Source organism: Carettochelys insculpta, chromosome 29 (genome assembly GCF_033958435.1).
Source record: "Carettochelys insculpta isolate YL-2023 chromosome 29, ASM3395843v1, whole genome shotgun sequence".
NCBI classification, from domain to species: domain Eukaryota; kingdom Metazoa; phylum Chordata; order Testudines; family Carettochelyidae; genus Carettochelys; species Carettochelys insculpta.
This window is the reverse complement of record NC_134165.1, coordinates 13,280,312-13,301,834: the sequence shown is the minus strand read 5'-3', so window position 1 is coordinate 13,301,834 and position 21,523 is coordinate 13,280,312. Positions and strand designations below refer to the sequence as shown.

Sequence of the window (21,523 nt, the reverse complement as noted above, 5' to 3'; positions counted from 1 at the left end):
TCTGAAGAATGCTTTGGTTTTTCCACGCTCTCATACCAAAGTTATGACCGAGTGATCGAGCCAGAGAAACCAGTGGCTGAAGCAGACATTTGCTGAAGGTTTGCCAAGTTCAGATGCAGAGAACCATGTGACCGATGCAGACATTTTTACAAGCTTGCCAAGCCGCAGCACCCACATTGCATTCTATAAATTATTCGTTGTTATGTTCTGCATTTCTGGATAACTTTGGACCAACAAAATGGCAGCCGAACGTCTAAGATTAATTTCGGCAGCAGCAACACTTACCACACATCAACAACAACATGAGAAGGAATCCTCTGTTTTTCAGCTGTATGTTAAACATTCCTTCTCTGTGCATCTGGATAGAAAAAGTCTCCAATAGAATCTCAATGTGAAGATTAGGTTATTCATTTATTTATGCATGTATCAGTTTTATGATTAAAAGAATTAACAACTTTCACAGGAAGTATACTTTAAACTATGAGCCAGGAAGAAGATGGGTAAAAAGGCCAAAAGCCACTTAAACACCAAAGATTTATAGCTTTGCTGAGGCAAAACACAAATTTTACAGTCCTGTGGCTGTAGTCAGCCCCGAGAGCCATGAAATAAAAGACAACAAGGGGGAGAGCCGAGGAAGGAAGCAGAGCCTTATTTAATATATAAAACATTCTACACCTTACCTATAGTTAGTGATATTTTCAAAAGCATGGGGCTAAGATGTAGCAATCATAGTAAGTGTTTTATTAGTAGTAAAGCATTGACTCTGCTCAGCACTGTGCAAGACACTTGCCCTGAAGAGCTCACACTTTGAGACACAGAGACAACTTGGGCCGATTCTCTACAGCTTTGATCCTTGTATACCTGTTTACTCGAGCATGAAATGGATGCAAAAACATCACTAAATCAGACTAGAGACACTCAGACTTGATGCAGTGTCCAAGGGTAAGCCAATGGAGAGATGTAAAGACCAGGTGTGGCACGGTTAGCTCAACAGAGGAGGAAGACCCTTTTTAGCTGCTATATGATGAATGGGCAAATGGGAGGCAATGGTTGCCATTTGAATATCAACCCTTGTATTTCTAATTCTCGGGAATATATGGGTGTTTTTCAGTCAAGCTACTCCCTAGCTGGAGTACCAGGTAGCCTTTGCAGCTTGGCAGAAAAGCCGAGCAAAGTTTATGTTGAATTTGGCACTGCAGAGTTGTACTTTAAAAGTAGTTAAACTTTACTAGACTGTCTAAAGCTGCAAGCTGAAATCAGCTAATCAATTCATAGCTTCTAGAGATGGAGGAGACCTAATCAATCATACCTGTTCCATCCCTCCAGGTAGCCAATTGGGAAGAAATAACCTATACTGAATGTGTGTTGGGGTCAGCCGAAGTCCAGGCTTTACTAGTGGCTTGGTTCCTTCCTTTTGCTTATTCAGAAAGGAACATTGGGCGGGGGAGAGAGGATGTATTTTGCAGTCACCAAGCACCAATAATGGGAGGCTTTCTTGGTGCAACAGTGGAGATTGGCAGATAATTAGATTCACGATTCTTCTGGTTAAAAGCCTTGGAAATTCTTCAGGGGTTGCTGTGAAACAGGAGTGTTGCCCTGGGAATTAGAAAGTGATTTTCTGTCCTGAGCTTGCAGCAGCTTTACCTCTTGAGGGCCCCTTTGCTACAAGGGAGTCAGATGTTTAGTTTCATCTCTCGAAGCTCTGGAATTACCACACATTTTTACTTTCACACACTGAAGTGGGGAAAACAAGGAGAAATTTTAGAAGGCCTTGTGGTTAAATCACATTTACCACTAGCAACCTTCTGCCTCCAAGAATTAGCCTTTTCCTACCAGGGACAAATAAGAATTTGTCCACCCTCGCTCCAGGAGCAGCACTAAATTGTTTGGACTTGGGGTGGAGGGAGAAAGAAAGGGAAGGTAGCTAAATCAAAGCAGAATTGTAAAGATTTTAAAGCCTGTTTTTTCTTCTGAGATGGGGTATCCCTGAATTAGTGTTCCATCAGTGATAGCTGACAAAGAGTCTTTGGTATATTTATAATCTACAGAACTTCTCTAGCTTCTTAGGCATTGCACTTTTGCCTTTAATGGGCTGTATTACCTAAACTTTACTCTCTCTGTCTAATCCCCAAAACAAATTTGCAACACAGCACATCATGAGATGTGGATTCTAATCTTTCAGTAGCTTTAAAATAGACCAGAACACTTGCTTCCCCAAAGGACTTTGTTAAAATAGAATTGCATATTCTCTGCCTTGTGTATGTTGTAGAACTTCTGAGCACCCAAGTGAATTGTTGAATTGTTGACTAGTAGATTACTTAAGTGTGTCATTAATTTCCGAGTGATTTTTGGTTACCTCTTCCGGGAATTATGGAACCAACAGCTGTTGCAGTAATGGTATTCTGACACGTTTTCTTTTCTTGTGGATAAAAAGCTAAATGACTTCAACAGTGAGTCAGTTCTCCACATTGCACCAAATTTTCAAAAGGGACCTCAAGCCAACCTCCACATTTGAATCCCCAACACGTAGGCAGAAAAATCTTGACACTGAATGTTGCTTGTGCAATCAGACTCAGACTTTCCCAGGTGAAAACAATCCCCATTTTAGGCATTTTTTCTTTTGAATTTCCTTCTGTGTCACGTCTCACTTGATGCTTTGGGGATGAGTTTTCAGACTGGGGCAAGATTTAAACATTTAATTCTTCATGCTGCACAGACAACGTTTTATTCTCCTAGGCTACAGCTACAACATAGCCATAATTCAAAATAATGTATGCAATTTGTGCAACACAAATTGTGTAATATATTTAAGCTAACTTATTTCAAACTTGGTGCTGTACACACAGCACCAAAGTTGGAAATAAGTGGCTATTTCAAAGTTTCCGCTGTCCCTCGCATCTAGCGATTTCGAACTACAGCATATACATGCATAAAGGCTATTTCAAAATACAGCCATTGTCTTAACAGCAACTATTTTTAAATAGCTGTTTCAAAATAGGCACTATTCCTTATGGAACGAGGTTTACCAATTTCAAAATAAGCCAACTGCTACTGCTAAATTATTTTGAAATAGCAGTTGTGTTGCATAAGAGCTATGATAGTTATGTCAAAATAACTATGCTGTGTAGGCCTAACCCTAGACTGGTCATTTGGTTTTCCCCTAAAATTCATGAAGCACAAACAAAACCTAACAATGATAAAAAGGCACAGTTGGATGAAACAGGGAGAGGTACCACAAGAAATAAGACTGAGGAAGGGAAAGGCTGATCAAAACACACATACTTCTTGTACAATTCTTAACCCTGAATCAAATGTCCACAATTAGTAAAATGGAACCTGCCCAAGATGGGAGCTGGCTGAAATGTACAGCTGCTTGTTTCTTTCCAGTCACCTGGAGAAAGAGATGGAAATTAAGAAAATAGTAGATATGCATGGGAGAAGGGGAAAGAGACAAATCAAAACACAAAAAGGGTGGTTTAAACATAATTCCCCACTGTTAATATCCCCAGAGGTATCTTGAGGTAGCCCTCAAGAGGTATGTCTACACACCCAGCTTTATGACCTATGACAGAAGAGCTGTTCTGGAGATGTTATTTCAAAATCACTTTGCCGTGGAGTCATACCCAAGAAGCCCACCACTCTTGTCCCCATCAAAATTTTTGTTAAATGGGGTGCCCCCTCACCCCGCAGGGTGGCCCTCCCTGCACCCCTCCCCCTGCAGGCCTCAGTCACCTAAGACTAATTTTTGTATTATATAAGCTACCAAATATTGGAAATGGGTTGTTAACATTTGATTTTTTGTTTTGTAAAAATGTTGGATTTTGGAGTATTTCATTTGGCTGAGTCTCCGCTGTGGATTCCAGCTGAAAAGGATTTGTGAAGCAAACAGCCAAATCATAGGAACTAGTTCCTTGTATTTTAGGAGACTGATAAGATCCTCAGACATTTCTAACTGTGCTTTTTGGGCAAAGCTTTTAACTCAAATCGAGGGATTTAATGGAGGACCCCTAAACTCCCTAGGATGAGGGGAGTTGTAACCTCCTTCAGATGGGAGAGTTACCTGGAAAGGTGACAGGCCAATGCAATAACAATTTACTTATGCCATTTGGTTACGTTGTCCTAGCCATGTCAGAGGCTGGCTATCTGGGAGAAGGTGAAATTGAAAGCTAGGAAATCAAGGATTAAAGAAACTGTAAAATATAAAATAAAAGGAGCAAGAAAAAGACAGCAGGAGGTAGAGCGGTGTTCCTTCTGCGAGGTTGCCTGACATGGATGCGTCGCTAGACATCTAACTCCACGTGCTTTGCTAATACAACCTCTTTGCACACTCCTCTCTTTCTCTATGAGTGTTGTTTTAACTGAACAGTGTCCTGCCACTGCATGAAAATCTAATTTGAACATGTTCTGTGTTTCCCCTCAGAGCAGTAGCATATTCTGGATGAAACACCTTCATATGGCAGAAGAAAACATGTTTCCATTCAGGAGAACGCATTCAAGAGGGACAGCAAGAGGTAGGAAGAGAGGGAGCTCTATTTTCTCTAACTTTAGTTTTAGGCTGCATAACTGGATGGGCATTAATAACCTTTACAAATGTGCATCTGGAATAGAGTTAACTCTGTGGCAAACCCCACAGAGAATGGGCAGATGATATACTAGATTGGTGCGGAGCTAGTCTACAGAAATTAAGCCGCTCCACACTAGCCAGGGGAAGATGGAAGGAAATAGTAAGGGAGGCATCAGACACCAAAGGGTGATTCAGCCTATGGTGGTTCTTGTTGATGATGATAATAAATGTGCACGCTAAAATAATAAGAGTAATTCGCTATTCCACTGCAAGACATCAGCTGGTCACCTTCAAGGAGCAGTAAAGACTCTACTTTCTTCCACCTCCCACATACAATACTGAATGAGTAACATTTTGGAGGGTCTCTGTCTTCAGAAACATCAGGCACAATCCATTGCAGGAGGCAGGATAACAGATTCACTATGGCAACGCCTTTCTACATAGCTAAGTTCTCCAGTTTTCCTGGGGTTGCAATATCCATTTATACCAGTTAAGTGCTGTCTTCAGGCTCCTGGCAAGTTGCTTATGCAGTTCATGGCTGGGCAAGGATTTTAGTAGGTCTACCTGCCCTAGTTTCATGTGAGAGTGCCTCATAGCCATAAGGAAATGAGATCTCTCACTAGCAGTGTCCAACTTGTCTAGGTTTTCCATTATGGAGTTGTCTGTAGCTTCTGAACTGTATGCCCTGCACCAACCAAGACATCGTATGTTTGGCCTTTGCAAATTTCTGAGCAACGCAACAGGAAAAGCAGCTGCAGCTATTTCTTTGAAGTCAGGTATGAGGAGGAGGAAAGACCCCTAACTGTCACAAATCCTGGGGTGGAGGAGTGAGGGTAGGAAGGAATAAAAAACATCTGTCTGGAATTTTCCAGTGGCCTCGTAGCCTGCCATGAGATTTTCAGTTCAACTACTGCTAGGTGTAACCAGTCTGCTTATGTGTCATATTACAGCTGCACTCTTACTGTTCTTTTTCAAACTGAGGTCATTGAAGGCTAGTTTGGGATTGTGTTTCCTACTGTAACATGGGTAGAAAGATAAAAAGGGACAGCGGCTTTGTCCTAGAACCTCAAGTGCCCCTCCTCCGTATTTTTCCTGAGTCATCATGCTCATTTTCTACAAGCTTTTATTTTTTCCCCGCCAAAATGACCCATGCTGGGTCCTCGGTCATGCTGTTTACACCTAAAAAAATAACAATTTGAAAGATGGAACTTCTGGCAGGACAAAGCAAACTGGCAGGGCAGCTCTTGGCAGAACACAACAAACATGCAGCAGTGAACTCCAAGATGAGTGAAAAATGGCCCCTGGAGTGAGAGAGGGAAAGACATCCATAAGGCGGCTGCCCTACAGGCCTGAGGGGCAAGACAGAATGCAGGGAACTTAAAAGTAACAGACCGGAGCCTATGTGTGAGCTTTGCAAAACATGTCTCAGAGGAGCATCTGATAAGCAATCAGCCACTCATTTTTGCTATATTAAGGTTTTTCCCTCATTCTCCGTTTAGTTGCCCACACTGTTTACAGAAACAAGCCCGAAAGGAAAAGACACTTGCTTCTTCCCTCAAGAGCTGAGAAACTAGCAAAACTCATTCCCTGCAATGAGTCTGTGCGCCCAGCAAGTGAGGCATACTGCACATGCTCCACGTTTTCAGATGCTAAATTGACGGGCCACATGTAAACGTGGAGCTATTTTTGTGAATTTCACAGACATTTCGTTATCCCACTTGAGCTTGTGTTTCCAACGGCTAAAAGAGACACAAGACTGTGAGACACTTTGATGGTCTAGCCTTGCCTCCTGAAGGCATTGCCCCATATTTTATTCTCATGGAGAATTATGGGGGAAAAAATTACAAACAAAAGCTCAAAATATGCATGAGATGAGCTAAATTGTTGCAGGGAATATTTAGATTTTATTTTGCCCAACTAGAATGGCTGGAGTAAAACAACGCAGCATTCGATCTCATTAGCTGTCACTCTCCCCACAATACTGTAAAGAAACATATGCCAGGATTTATGGCTTGGTAATGGCATCTAAAAATCCAAGTTTCCGTTGTTCTTGGCCCTGATCTAAAAGGCCATGTTCAACTCACCCGAAACAAAACCCTGTGTGCTAATCACAAAGGAGAATATCTTTTCTTCTCTATAAAGGGCCACTTCTTTCTACTTTTCAATAAAAAATTAGCTACTGCTTGCTTCTGCGCCTGGTCATTCGGAGTTGGGTTTTTTAATCTTTACTAAATGAATAAAATGTCTCTTGGCGTTAATGAATAAAATAAAAGCAAAGGAAATATGGGATATTCATATACACACATGAATACTGGCACGTGGAACACATGAAGATGTCGTTCATTTCTTCTCTGCTAGTAGCCTGGATGATTTTGCATTGTACAAGCACTGGATACCACCAGAATACTGTAAACTGTGTAAGTTGTTTTTTTTTTTTTACCCCTGCTAGCATGAATATAAATAACCTGCTGGTGGGATCAGTTTGTGAATTGGGCTTAGAGTTGTGGGTAAGTGCCTGAGTGACAGAAAATCAGCTTTTCTGATAGCCCGTACGTAGTTCTATGGCGGGCGAAGAATTGCAGAAATGAAAAGAATGTGGAGGCCCCTCTCCCCACTTTTCCCGCCTCCTTCTTTCCCGCCTTCCTTCTGTTTGTTTTACTTTCTCTCTTTCTGAATGAACCCCCCCATTCCCCTTTCCGCCCCCTGCTCAGGCCCCAATGCTTGTGCCTCTTTCTTGGAACTGTGCTGCATGCCAGTTGGAGGCCAGTGTGGGGAGGGGAAGCAGGGAGGGGAGGGAGCAGAGGGAGAGAGCTTTCCTGCAAATCACATGATTACCCAGCTTATATAAATCACAGCTTGTTTTTCTCCATTTGCTGAGGATTTAAAGGCACAGGGTCTCTTTTTCAGGGAAGTCATGTGCAGCCATTTCAGAGTCAGGCCTCAGTCCTGGTGTCACATGCACACACTGGGAGATATGTCCTTAAGATCTTTTTATAGTATTAAAGTCAATGGATTGCACTTTCTAATGCAAGGAGAGGACACAGCCAAAACAAAAAAAAAGATGAACACTCCGGAGGGCAGAGGTGGGCAATAATCAGCCAGCAGGCCAGCCATGGTTCCGTGGTTCGCTAGGGTTAGCCCCTGCTGGGCAGCCAGATGCTTTGTTTACCTGAGCATCCACCAGTTCAAACACTTGCAGCTCCCATTGGTTGGGAACAGCGAACCGTGGCCAATGGGAACTGCGAGCAGTGTTCCCTGTAAGCTGAGCGCTTGGGCAGCCACCCAGAAGAGATTCAGAGGCCACCCTGCTGATTTATGGAGTGTCTAGAGCCAGCAGCATGTTTCTCTACTGGTTGTGCACATCCTCATGTTTTGGGTGAACATAGCAAAATTTATTCTGCACCTGGATGCAAAAAAAGAATATCGAGGGAACACTGGCAAGTAGCTGTACCCATGGACACTCAGGTAACTAAAGCATCTGGCAGCCCACCAGGGGCTAACCCTGGTGAACCACACCTTATCACCCACCCTGTCCTAGGGCATATCATAAGCTCTATACATACAACTTAGTTGAAATGCAGACACATCTGTAGTGAATTATAACAGTTATGTGAACATGCTGCACACCAACAACTCAGCAAAATGTTGTTAATTGGAGCAAATATTTTCCTTCCAAGAAAGCACCCCAGGATCTTAAAGTCAATCTAGAGCAGGCAATACCTTGATTTTTTGGGAATCATAAAAAGAGAAGTGCATAACACTCAAATTTATCTACCATGGAAGGATGAAAGGGTGAGTCAGTCCAGCCAGAGAGAAGTAGATATATCAAATCTGATGGGTTCATTCCTTCAGAGTGTTACATTCAGCTTCCTCTGCTAAAGAAACTTAAGAAAAAACAGGAACTTATCTCAAATACCAAAGCTAGAAAGTTATTCTCTAAAAAAGTAAAACCTATCGTAGATGCAAATAAGCATTTTATAGAAAAAGAGTTGGCTAGCTGGCAGGCATTTTGGAAAGGAACCTAAGATGATATGCTATGAATTCGTAGCCCCTGGGTTTGTGCTGAAAAGCAAAGAGTGTCAGTTCTAATGTTTTATTTCAGAGTCTCCAGTGGCTGTTTTTGAAGACATAGATAAATCTCTACCGCTTATCCTTTGAGGAAGTTTTCCAACTAAGCTTCATTCTGTATGACACACCTGTACTAGCGCTAAGATCTCTCCCCATCCCATGCAGACCTGTAGAAATGTTACTGCAGGAAAACAGAAGATTGTTTTGCCATTTGTCATGTGCATTTCAGATCACACTCCAGTGAATGCTGCGTTGTCACAAATAAAATGAAGTTCAAGTGCTAATTTTTATTATAGAAACAAGCCAGAAAATGAGAGGAAATGGACAAACTAGCATTTGCAGAAAAATAGTTCTTTAAAAGCTAAATAGTATTTTCCACCAACTTTTTGTGGGTAGGGGGTTATATATTTTCAGGAGGAGGCACTTATTTTGAAACTACTTGCTTTATATAAATATAGGGTGAATGCATATGTTTATACCAGCACTGAATTAAAACCAGCAAGCAGCAAGATGCTTGAGATAATGAAATATTTTACGCAACACTTCACAAAGTGTGACACTAATACTGAAGCAGCAGGGCTGAAGGTGCTGGACATGACGTTCACAGAATATTGTATTAAGAGAAGGGAGAAAAATCAAACTGAAAAGGGACAGAGAAAAACAGGAATTTTCAAATGGTTAAAATCCTGCCTCAGATTTAAATGTCCATAACGTTATAAAACATGAGATACAAAACCATTTCCTTGCACAAGTATTTCCTCTTTTATTCTTTGTTACATCGTCATCCAGGTAGTAGACATAAAAATTCTGGGCCAAGTTCAGCTTTGGAGTAAGACTACTCCATTGGCTTCATTGAAATTACACCTGCTTACTTTGGGGCTGAATGTAGATTCAGATCTCTGTACCCTACTAACATCAATGCCACATGTTGCAAGTATTTGCCATAGACAATATCCTGTTGCTACATGGTAAAATTTCCTGCAGATTGGCGACAGGCATAATCATGTGTACTCATCCGTCTGTGACGGCCTGATAATTCTATGAAAGAGTCTGCATTAAGAGTACTTTGATAATTACTTTTTCACTCTAAAGAGACAAATGTCATTTGCAAATGTGTGAATGACACCGATGACACCAAAATTTTAATTAGGGATGGGAGAATCTGATCAAGTGCATTTTAAACCCATCTAAACTTTCTAATTCCACATATGCTCTTAGAAATACTTCTTTGGAAAGCTCTGAATGGCTTTGTTGTTTTTGTTTGTTTTCTATATGCACATTGAAGGGGTCTATCCGTTTACAATCCTCTGAAAGAAAGTCACCAAATATTTTGCTGTTCCTAGGCAACCACCATCTCCACCAGCATAGCAGAGTAGCTGTCACTTGTGAACACAGTATTTTGTAAATTTTAGACATGCAGCCACCACTGTTGTAGTATACTGGGTGTGCAAAGAGTAAGCAGCCTCAACCCACGCGTGTAAGATCAACAGAAAGAATACTAGGTAACACAGGCACTAGAACCAACACAGCAATAGAAGTGACCCAAACAGATACACTGTTGTTGAATTTAAAAAATACCTATGATCAGTCTCATGCTAGCAAAAGAAATTAAATCATACCTTGGACTAAATTCTCCTGTGGTATAATTCCACTAAATCAGCTCAGTTATGTTAGAAAAGAATATAGCACTCCCAGTAAAGACAGTAATTAACTGCAGTACCCCTGATTCGGTTCATAAACCTTGGTAAATATGTGGATGTTGGTCTGGTTTAATTTTAAAAATTTTCTTCTTAGGTTCATAGGGTGGGGTGTAGATTGCCTCTCAGGGAAGGACAAGTCACATCAGTATCCATTAAAATGGCAAGTGATCGTATGTGAACTTAAGGACAGTGAAAGCATGCGAGTCTATAGAGAAAGAGTGCTGTCAAACACGGCATGAAAGGAAATAATGTTGGGTATGTTCAGTGCATGGGAGAAGTGAAGTGTATGTCTATGCAGGGAAAATTATTGTGCTGCTATATGTAAGGCTTGTTTATTCTGGGAAGGAAGGGCTTATGGCAGACCTGAATGGAGCTGTGCATAGCAATGACAGGGCCAGGTGGAGAGCAACTAGCAGTTGCTTGTACCTTGCCTTTTTCTGTACGTCACTGAAGCAACAGGGAATGACATTATTCTTCAGCAGCTCTGCTTAGCCTGTCACATAAGGGCATACAATTAAACACTTCTTATAAAAATAGCAATACAACTTCCACATTTTTGTAAAAATCAGATGAAGCAATACTTGTTACCCTCTTCTAGGGAACTAGCATGTACAGTCGATCTGGTCGGAGTTTCATCAGCATTGCTTATACACTTTTTAAAAAAAAATATAGAGTCACAAACTGCGATTCTGTATTTCACATTTTCTTTAACAGATTAGACATTTCCCTCCTTTCTCCATGGTGTTTTTGAACTGCTGAATTTATTTTCATTCAGCTAGTCTTTGTGTGTGCCCATGCACTAGTTTAGAAGAAATGTGCAAATGTACAGTTGACATGGCTGTACCTCAAAGGACAAAGTCATGTTATTCTTCATGATTTTAAAAAGTTCCTTATTTATAACAATTCCTTCAGATTTGAAACTGAAGCCCTTCCTTACAGAAGTTTCTTTCAGCTGCATAAGCACAGTGATATGTTTACAGCATGCTAGTTTATAAAACTCGGGTTCCACAAACTGGTTTGCTGTTGTAGAGTTGCTTGAGTGTTGGGCTGCACGTGTTGGTTTTGTTGCTGTAAGGTAACAGTGCTGGGGAATGCATCTTGATATCTGGCGACTGCTTTTTGTGTTGGAATGCTGGCACTTTATTTTTAAGTAAGGATTTTTGTACTTATTTTGAATAAAATAAGTATATGCATAGTATAAACAGGTGTGCAGATACCATGGTAATAATAGGGACCCTATAAGAACTTGATTAGGATAGATTACTGATAGGCAGAAACAATAGATGTGGGAAATTTTGGCTCTTCCAAACCTTTATCATGTTTTAAAACCCTCGCCAATACCACAGTTGATTTTTGACAGCAAGTCAAATCAGATAGTTCATTTTGCAACTATTTAACTGTATGGAGGTATACCTATCTCATAGAGCTGGAAGGGACCTTGAGAGGTCATTGAGTCCAGTCCCCTGCCCTCACAGTAGAGCCTATCACCATCCCTCCCTCCCTTCATGTTTGGCTAGGATTTTTAGCTTTTTGGCATGCGAATCCTGACCCTCAAGTGTTGCTAGAGCCCCTAGCAGCAGGGGGTCCCAATCTTGATTGCGGTTCCTGGGTGTTACTGAAACTTAACTAAAAAGTTATCGGGTTTGGAATTCTGTCTCATTCAGATTTACGTGAATGTTTCAGATTTTAGTCCAATTGCCTAATAAAGGCTCAATATGTAGCTGAATAGAACATAAAGGTTTCCCGAAACCTTTCTCCTCTCCACTCCAATCATCTGAAGAAGCGGGTCTTGCCCATGAAAGCTCATGACCTAATAAATTTGTTAGTCTCTAAGGTACTGTTTGTTATTTCCTCTCCTCTTCTTTATCCTTGTCGAGGTTCTTGTTGCTTATGTTAGGATTCAAAGTAGTATTGACTCTACTGTGTTGTTGTATTTGATATGAAAGAGACAAGGACCCAGCGTGGCTACAGTTACACTGCATGAGGTATGGTCTGAGGCAGGTTAGGCAGAGTCAGCATTTAACAATTCTTTCTGAGTCCCTGCTCCTCCTGATTTGCAACATCTCTACTCTTCCCACCATGGGCCTCCCTTACAGAGAGGCTGCTAAATACAGCACATCAATCTGGTGGTGTTGTAACAAGGATAAAAGTCCAGTAATCTGCAACTATTGTATTTCTATTTCATTCCCTGGAGCCTGGCAGGTTGGATCTGGAATCTGTGCCTTACCTGTTCAGCTGTGTGTTGTGGCTTCTGGGAAGCATCAGTCTCAGCTATTACAAAAACAATTACTTATTTTCATTTGGATCAATGCATGAAGCCTAAGAAATCAGCCTGTTCTGTGAATTTTTGACACTTGTCTTTTAATCGTGTATTGCTTGCTTCAGTAACCCTTCGCCACTCATTTTCTGGATAACAACCCAAAGATGCAGAGACAGTACTTTTCTCTTTTCATTAACCAGTGAAGGGAATTGCATAAAACACCACCCACAAAGCAGCACTTGGGTAAATAGAGTAGATTGACATTCCATTTTTCAGTCTGTTTGAGCAGATGATGCCACCTGCTGGGTACCTGCTGTAAAATTTGTAAAAAGGGGAAATCAAATAATTGCCACTCTACCACTTAGCCACCCTTTGCCTGCCTGGCTGATTTCAGGGCTTTTTTTTCTAAAATTATGACTACTCGTATGTTCATGTCTTCAAATTTAAAAGAAACTTCCAGCTGTGATAAAAGGTTCAGTCCTCTTAGGGGGCAGAATGCTGTGTTTCCTGCATGACTATATATAGGTCCCATAGAAAATGACACATCTCGCCAAACTCCGCCCACATAGTTCAGATATTTGGTCTCCAGCAACTGATTCCCCTCAAGGTTCAGATATTTGAAGTCTAACTGCATTGACATAAGAGTACAATATACATCCTTGACGAAAGGAAATATGCGTGACCTTGTGGTAGGTGCGGTTTCTTATGTTATTCACCAATGTAAGGAACAATTCAGGCAGGATATAATTATTAGCCAGGATGGGCAAGGATGGTATCCCTAGCCTCTGCCAGAAGCTGGGGGTGCATCACATGGGAAAGATCACTTGATGATTACCTGCTCTGTTCATTCTCTCTGAATTGGCCACTGATGGAAGACAGGATACTGGGTTAGATGCACCTTTGGTCTGACCCAGTGTGGCCATTCTTATGTTCTTAATTAGCTGCACTAGAATTCAGGCAAGACAACAGGATTCATAAACCTGTCCCTAAAAAGAGTCCCTGTCATCTTTAATAAAGACAAATGGTCAGGATCTTGGTTATACATCATACCCAAAATAGCACATCCAGCAGTGCTGATATCATGGTGGGACATTAAATCAGTACTTACTCAGAGGGAAGACTGACACCTACTCAATCACCTGTTCCACTTTCTGCAGCATTATCCTTGAGGTAGATAATGCTTGTGAGACAAAAATCAGAGCATGCAGCGGAACAGCGGCAGGTGTTTCGTTATGCCAGAAATACTTTCTAGGAAGTTCATAATAACAGTGAGAGCTTCTCCCGGTACCCACACTACTGAATTCCTCTGCTTTCTGAGAATGAAGCTGTGAGAGCATATGGTTCATAGACACAGGATAAATATTTCATTAATCTTAGGTGAGGAAATCTGGTCAATGTACTGTAGGGTATTCTCTCTACTCCTTGGCAACTGCTCCCCCTCCTGGATATCCTCCCTTCTGCAGTTTTTTTGTAAAATATGGTAACATCTGTGCTTTCAGCTGTTGTGTTTGGAGATGTGTAGTGTAGTACTTAAATCTGAAAACTCCCTATGGTGTCAGGCAAACTCACATTTCCTGGTTCAGTGAAGTTCTTTAAACTTATATATTAGTAGCTGAGTTATTGCTAGTTACCTTATCACTTGCAGCAGATGTACTGCTGTCATCTTGTTGTATTAATGTTTTAAACACTTCATTCGGACATTTAAGTATCAGTTGCAACAACACTGTGAATGTGCTTTCTCTCAGCCAGGCATATCATCCAAATTTATCTTAACAACAATTTGGATCATTGATGAGAAAAAAGCCTGGACTAAAGCCGCATTTAAGCCAAACAGGCTTAAGCTCTCATTTATAACCAAATTTACTTCTATCCCATTTGCTCCTATTCCAGAGTTTATAGCACAATGTTTATTACTGAACATGATGGTGAAACTGAAGCTAAATAAAACAGATCAGCAGTTCTCAAGCTGTGGGTTGGAATCCCAAAGTCAGTACCCACCCTCTTTGAATGGGGATCACGGGGGCTGGCTTAGACTTGCTGAGATCTGTGCTGAACCTCAAACCCCAATGCCCAGTGCCAGAGTCCAAGCATGAGAGCTTCAGCCATGGGCAGCAGAGCTCACTTGCAGGCCCCCTGCCTGGGTTTGAAGGCCTTGAGCACCACCTGTGTCCCCCTCCCTGCCCAGAGCCATGAGGCTCAGGCTGTGGCCCACCCATCTGGGGCAGAGGGGCTTGGGCAGGTTCAGACTTCAGTTCCCCTGCCTGGGGTTATGCAGTAATTTTTTTTTTGGGGGGGGGGCGGGGGCTGAAGGGGATCACAGTGCAGTGAAAGTTGATGACCCCTGAAATAAAGTATGCCCAAGCATCACAGGATGTCAAGTATCAGAGGGGTAGCCTCATTAATCTGTAACCACAAAAACAATGAGAAGTCCTGTGACACCTTGCCCTGCTCTAGTTGCCCACTGATCATGGTGGGGAGCAGAGTCTGGGTATGGGGCTTGCCCTGGCTCCAGTGCTACAACCGCATAGCAGCATCTGGGACTTCCTGCCAGGGAAGGGCGTTCGGGGCTTGTAGCACTTGGCGAGCAGAGCAGGGCTCGCCCCCAGCCTGCATTCGCCAGAGCTAGCTGGAGTACCTGGTGAAAAGTGAAAGCCCCAGTATCTGGGCTGGAGCAGATCCAGGAAGGGAGTTGGTGGGTGGGTCCCAGTCTACCCAGGCTCACCTGTGGCTACACAGCTGGTGTGAGGACCCCTGGGGACATCAGAGCTCATTTCAAACTCTCCAGTGTGTTATTCATAGAATCATAGGGCTGTAAGGGACCTCAGGAGGTCATTGGCCATGTCTACACTAGCCAAAAACTTCGAAATTGCCATGCAAACAGCCATTTCGAAGTTTACTAATGAAGCGCTAAAATACATATTCAGCACCTCATTAGCATGCAGGTGGCTGCGGCATTTCAAAATTGATGCGGCTCACCGCCGCACGGCTCGTCCAGATGGGGCTCCTTTTCAAAAGGATCCTGGCGCTTTGAAGTCCCCTTATTCCTATCTGCTCATAGGAATAAGGGGGTTTTGAAGTAGCCGGGGTCCTTTCAAAAAGGAGCCCTGTCTGGACGAGCCACGCGGCAGCGAGCCGCATCAATTTCGAAGTGCCACGGCCATCCGCATGCTAATGAGGTGCTGAATATGTATTTCAGCACTTCATTAGCAAACTTCGAAGTGGCCGTTTGCATGGCAATTTCGAAGTTTTTGGCTAGTGTAGATGTAGCCATTGAGTCCAGCCCCCTGTCTAAAGCAGGATCAACCTCAAATAAGTCATCCCAGCCAGGACTTTGTCAAGCCAGGACTTAAAAACCTCTAGGGATGGAGATTCTACCACCTCTCTAAGCAACACATTCCAGTGCTTCATCACCCTCCTGGGCTACGTCTACAATAGCACACTACGTCGAAGTAGCCTATTTCAACATAAGAACATCGAAATAGGCTACTTCAACGCGTATCGTCTACACGTCCTCCAGGGCTGGTGCCGTCAACGTTCAGCGTCAAAGTAGCGATGGAGAACGTCGAAAGGAGCCGCCCCTGGAAGGAAATGCAGAGTGACCACACACACACACACGCTCCCTGTCAAAATAAGGGGCCAGCAAAGCCCCAAGCTGCTCCCTTAAAGGGCCCCTCCCAGACACACTCGGCCTGCACAGCACGAGATCCACAGAGCCGACAACTGGTTGCAGACCCTGTGCATGCAGCATGGACCCCCCCCAGCTGCAGCAGCAGCAGCAGCAACCAGAAGCCCTCGCTAAGGGCTGCTGCACGCGGTGACCATAGACCGCCTCTCAACCCCTCAGCTGATGGCCGCCATGGAAGACCCCGCTATTTCGAAGTAGTGGGACGCAGATCATCTACACACGGCCTACTTCGACATTCAACGTTCATCATCTTCGGATGGGAATAGCGATTTCAATGTCTCACCGCCTAACGTCGATTTCAACGTTGAAATAGCACACAGCGCATGTAGACGTGACCTGTGCTATTTCAACGTTGTGCCAGCTATTTCGAAGTAGCCAGCTAGTGTAGATGCACCCCTAGTGAAGTAGTTTTTACTATTATCCAGCCTACACCTCTCCTTCTGTAACGTCAGACCATTGCTACTTGTTCTGCTATCTGTCACCACTGCGAACAGTTTCTCTCCATCCTCTTTAGAGCTCCCTTTCCAGAAGTTGAAGGCTACAATTAAATCACCCCTCAGTCTTCTCTTCTGCCAACTAAACAAGACCAAATTCCTCAGCCGCTCCTCACAGGTCATGTGCTCCAGAGGGCTGTATCTCCAGTTTCTTAAAGGGTTCACATCACATGAAATGGTTTCTTTGGTCAAAAACAGCCCATCTTTTGCAGCCTATCATATACAACAGGGCTGCAGTCAGCACAAATGTAATTTTTATTACTCTCCCCGAGCTCCAAAAAGAAAAAAAAAACAACCAAACTATCAGTTTTTGAAAGTCACTTACCTTTTGCTAGGCTCTCCTGCATAGATGTTTTCTGCGGGATGGAAGGGTGCTCCAGTCACTCATATGCTGACATATTTACAGTCTTTTCTCAGGGATGACATGGGGGAAGCCACAAAATTGCCTGCTTTCTTGCCTTCTTCACACAGGGTACACAAACACAAATCATGCAGAAATGGCTGAGGGGTGCATGGTGATGAGTTCAATTCAAGCAGGGCTGTCAGCCCAATCTGGGCAACAGCTGAGTCAGGTGGAAGAGATTAAATAAAGGTAGATTGGAAGGGCGAACAGGCCTTTAGTTAAGGTGCAAGTAGAGCACTTGGGATGCTTAATTTTAATTTCCCTGCTCTAACAGGCTTCTTGTGTAACCCTGAGCAAGGGGCTCCATTCTCTCTGTACCTCAGTTTCCCAGCTGTGAAATGGGAATATAACAGTTTTTTTCCTCCATCATAGTCTCTGAGGGGGTAACCGTGTTCATCTGTAGCTTCACAAAAAACAAGTAGTCCTTGTAGCACCTTAAAGACTCACAAAAACTTATTTATTAGGTTTTCATGGGAAAGACCCAGATCTGAAAATCTGACAAAGTGGGTCTCAATCACAAAAACCTCATTACCTAATAAATAAATGTATTAGCCTTTAAGGTGCTACAGAAGTTCTTGCTTTGTGCATTAGAGGCACGGGGTGAAGATAAATACATTACAGACTGAAATGCTCAGCTCCTACAGGCTGTGTGCATGTTACGCACCTCTGAAGATAGCAGGAGCTGGTTTCAAAACAAAATCTACTAATATTAGGAGAAACTGTGGTGGGGGTAGTCTTGAAATGAAGGTAAGGCTGGTGCTGTTGGAGGGGAAAGAATCCCACAGCTGACCCTTGTGGGGGCGGCACTGTCTTCCCTGGAAGCTAAACCCAGGAGAGATTCAGGCGCTGCCCAGCTGATCAGCAGCGGGTGCGTCTCCTGATGGTGCACATCCGCACGTGCCTCGGTGCACGTCACAAAATTTATTCCACCTGTGGATGGCGGCGGGGGGGGGAGGGCGTGGAAAAAGGAGAGGGGCCAGCGGCGTGGAGAGGGGCGCCACCAACCGCCACAGACCGGCGGGGGCTGGGATGAGGACGGTTTGGGAGACGCCTCAGCACAACGAACTGAGGGTGTCCAGTTTTCAGCCCCGACGTTAGGTCAAAAAGGGGCACCACCCCCCCCACCATGTGGAAGTGGGGGGAAGGGCAGAGCGACGGGTGGGCGGGGCCTCTGGGACGGGGCGGGGCCAAATAATCCGATTTTGTCCGGTCAGACAGTTGGCACCTGTTTCCTGGCCGGGGTGTGGGGGGGGACAATGGCCGTGGGGTGCATATGAGGGGCTGCCTACGGCTCCCCTTCAGGCCGTGTGCGAAGGGCTGGGTCGCAGCCTGTGGGGTACCCCTGCGGACCCCACATTTCTATACCGCCCCCCCGGGTCTGTGTGTGTGGGGGGGGTGCAGCTTCGGTACCCGCCCGCCTAGCCCCGGGAGAGGAGCTGTAAGAGCGACTCAGCTTTTCCCGCCATTTTTTCCCCCTCGCACTCGCGGCCGCCCATCTCTTACCCCCTCGCTGCCATTGGCTGCCCTTGGGTGACGTAAGACAAAGGGGGGGCGAGCCCTTGGCCGGGAGGGTTGGGGTGGTTGAATCAGGCGGGTGCGGCAGGTGGGCGGGGCCTCGAGCGGGTGAGGCGGGGGCCGGAAGGGGGGCGGGGCCGTGCCGGGTGGTCCTAGGGGGAGGGGCATAGGCCTGGGTGGTTGTAAAGGGGAACAGGGCGGGGGGAGGGGCATGGGACTGGAGGGGTCTGTAGGGGAAGGGACAGTGGGGGGCTGAGACTGGGGGTGCCGGGGAAAGGGGACAATGGGGGAGAGGAAGGGGCAACTAGGGGAGGATGGTACTGAGGGGGTCTGTCAAAGGGAAAGGGGGAGGCTACTGTGGGGCTATAAGGGAAAGGGAGATACAGGGAGGGTGTGGTACTGGGGGGCTGTGTGATGGAAAGGGGCTATTGGGGAGGGGGTAAGGGGGAGGAGCAGGCACAATAGGAGAGGGTATTAGGGGGCTATAGGAGGGAAGGGACAAGTAATACGTGTGTGTGTGTGTGTGTGTGTGTGTGTGTGTGTGTGTGTGTGTGTGTGTGTGTGTGTGTGTGTGTGTGTGTACACACACACACACACACACACGTAGTATCCCTGACAGGTGTTTGTCTAACTACTTCTCAAACCCCTTCAGCCTCCCTAGGTAATTTCGTTCCCCTGCTTAACTACCCTTACAGTTAAGAAGACTTCCTGATGCCTTGTCTTAATATCCCTTTCTCACAGAGAGGTAGCCGTGTTAGTCTATATCTTCACAAAACAAAAAAACAGTTCTGTAGAGCTACAAAGACTAACAAAATGATTTATGAGGGGATGAGCTTTCGCGGGACAGACCCACTTCTTCCGAGCTGGAAATTCTGAATTTCCAGCTCGGAAGAAGTGGGTCTGTCCCGCGAAAGCTCATCCTTGATAAAGCATTTTGTTGAAGTGCTACAGGACTGCTTTTTTATCCCTTTCTCAATTCAAACACATTACTTCTCATCCTGTCCTAAATGGAGAGTGACAGCAATTTATCACTCTCCTTCTCACATCAACCTTTCATAGACTTGATGGTTATTATTCTGCCCCCATCTTTTCCAAACAAATCAATTTTTTTCAGTCTTTCCTGTAGACAGTATGCTGTTTTGTTTGGTTTTTTTTTTAAAAAAAAGCCAATACTCCACCATCTCCCCTCTCAACTAATCCTGGAGCTGGGGCTGCCAAGGTGCCAGTACTCAGTGCCAGCAAGTACCAGCACAAAACACTGTCTGTAGCTGTTTTCTAGATCTTATTTTTATTACTGTCCTCTGTCCTTTCCAGTGTGTCATTGTCTTTCCCAAAGTGTCATGCTTAGAACTGAACACAACATTGTGTCTGAGATCTTGATGGTGTGCATTGACGTGTATTGAATTTCATCCCATTTATTTCAGATTTCTCTAGTTTGTCAATATAATTTTGAATTTCAATCCATCCCCCAAAGTGTTTGCAACTTCTCACAGCTTGGGATTGTCTACAAACTTGATCAGTGTACTCTCCATCCCAGTAGTGGTATCATTTATGAAGATACAGACTAGAACTCAATCTAAGTCAGATCCCTCTGGAACGTCAGCTAATACCCTTCCAGGCTGGTTTTGACCCATCGATAACTATTCCCCAAGTATGATTTTCCAATCAGTTGTGCACCCCACCTTGTTGATTTGTCAAGGCTGTATTTCTGTAATTCGTTTATCAGACGGTGAAGCAAGAGTAACAAAAGCCTTCCTGAAGCCAAGATACCACATCTACCCCATCCCCACTTCCCTCACATCTTGTTACCCCGTCAAACGATAGTAGGTTGTTTTGTTACAATATGTTCTTGATAAGTCGACTGAGTGATATAAAACATTTTTCTTCTGGGTGCATACAAATTATTTGTGGCATTAATTTTTCCAGATACTGAATATAAGGTGACTGGTCTTTGTACAGATAGGCACTATCTTTGCCCTTTTTCATTCCAGGGAAGGGACAGGATGATCTGGGGGTCTGAAAGGTGGGGAAGAGGCAATAACCTCTAAAACGTCTTCTTTTTTTTTTTCTTTTAGTAAAGTGTCAGTTTATTCCACCAATGTACTAATGAAGAGGTGAGGTATCCTGTGGAGGGCTGAACAGGCAGAAGGGACAAACTGCACACAGCCTGCCTGTAGTGTCAAAATAAAACCCTTAACCATGCAGCCTCTAAAATGAGATTAAGCAGCAGCTGGTATTGCATTAAGTGCATGACAAGAAGAAAAAGGGAATCTGCTAGTGTACTACTAGGGTCAGTTTGCAAGGTAGTTGCTCTGACACCTGGGAGTCTCCAAAGAGGTACTTGATAAATAAACACTGGAGAAGAAAGTGGAAAAAAACGATCTCTGGATTGAATTGTCAGCACTTTTCCTTTCAGACGTGAAACATGTCTTCTGACGATGATCGCTGGTCTGCAGCGGAAGAGGACAGTCAAGTATCTAAACTGACACGGAAAGCCAGAGACTCTCCCTTTGTCCCTGTAGGTGAGTTGAATGTTTCTATGGACACAGAGTGCTACAGACAGGGTTTAAGTCTAATAATTCTGGCCTGTTTTTTTTTCTCTGAAATAACCTGCCTAACTAACTGAACAGATTTATGGATCTTTTCCAGAAATAGGTGAAATGTATGTTGGTTAAACATGGAACAGCAAAATTAATAGGACACATGTAAAGTCCCAGTTTTTTCTCATCTCTCAATCGTAGCATGCCATTCTTTTGTTTTAAGAGGGTGGACAGAATAGATTACAGTATAGCTCCCTTGCAAAGGTGGCTGTTACTTTACCAATAAAGTACTGA

General features: G+C 43.9%; 1 protein-coding gene across 5 annotated transcripts in view; it reads left to right on the top strand.

Annotated features, from left to right (window-relative positions):
- The window catches only part of HIGD1C (HIG1 hypoxia inducible domain family member 1C), a 54,259-nt gene that overhangs the window by 30,652 nt on the left and 2,084 nt on the right, over positions 1 to 21,523 (top strand). For 2 of the 5 annotated variants that reach the window (XM_074979932.1, XM_074979931.1), the window contains 2 exons: positions 4,421 to 4,511; positions 21,106 to 21,211. In XM_074979932.1, coding sequence (XP_074836033.1) covers positions 21,115 to 21,211 — 97 coding nt within the window. In that variant the 5' untranslated portion in view covers positions 4,421 to 4,511; positions 21,106 to 21,114. The remainder of the gene's footprint in view (positions 1 to 4,420; positions 4,512 to 21,105; positions 21,212 to 21,523) is intronic. The other 3 variants (XM_074979937.1, XM_074979934.1, XM_074979933.1) reach the window with 2 other exon arrangements.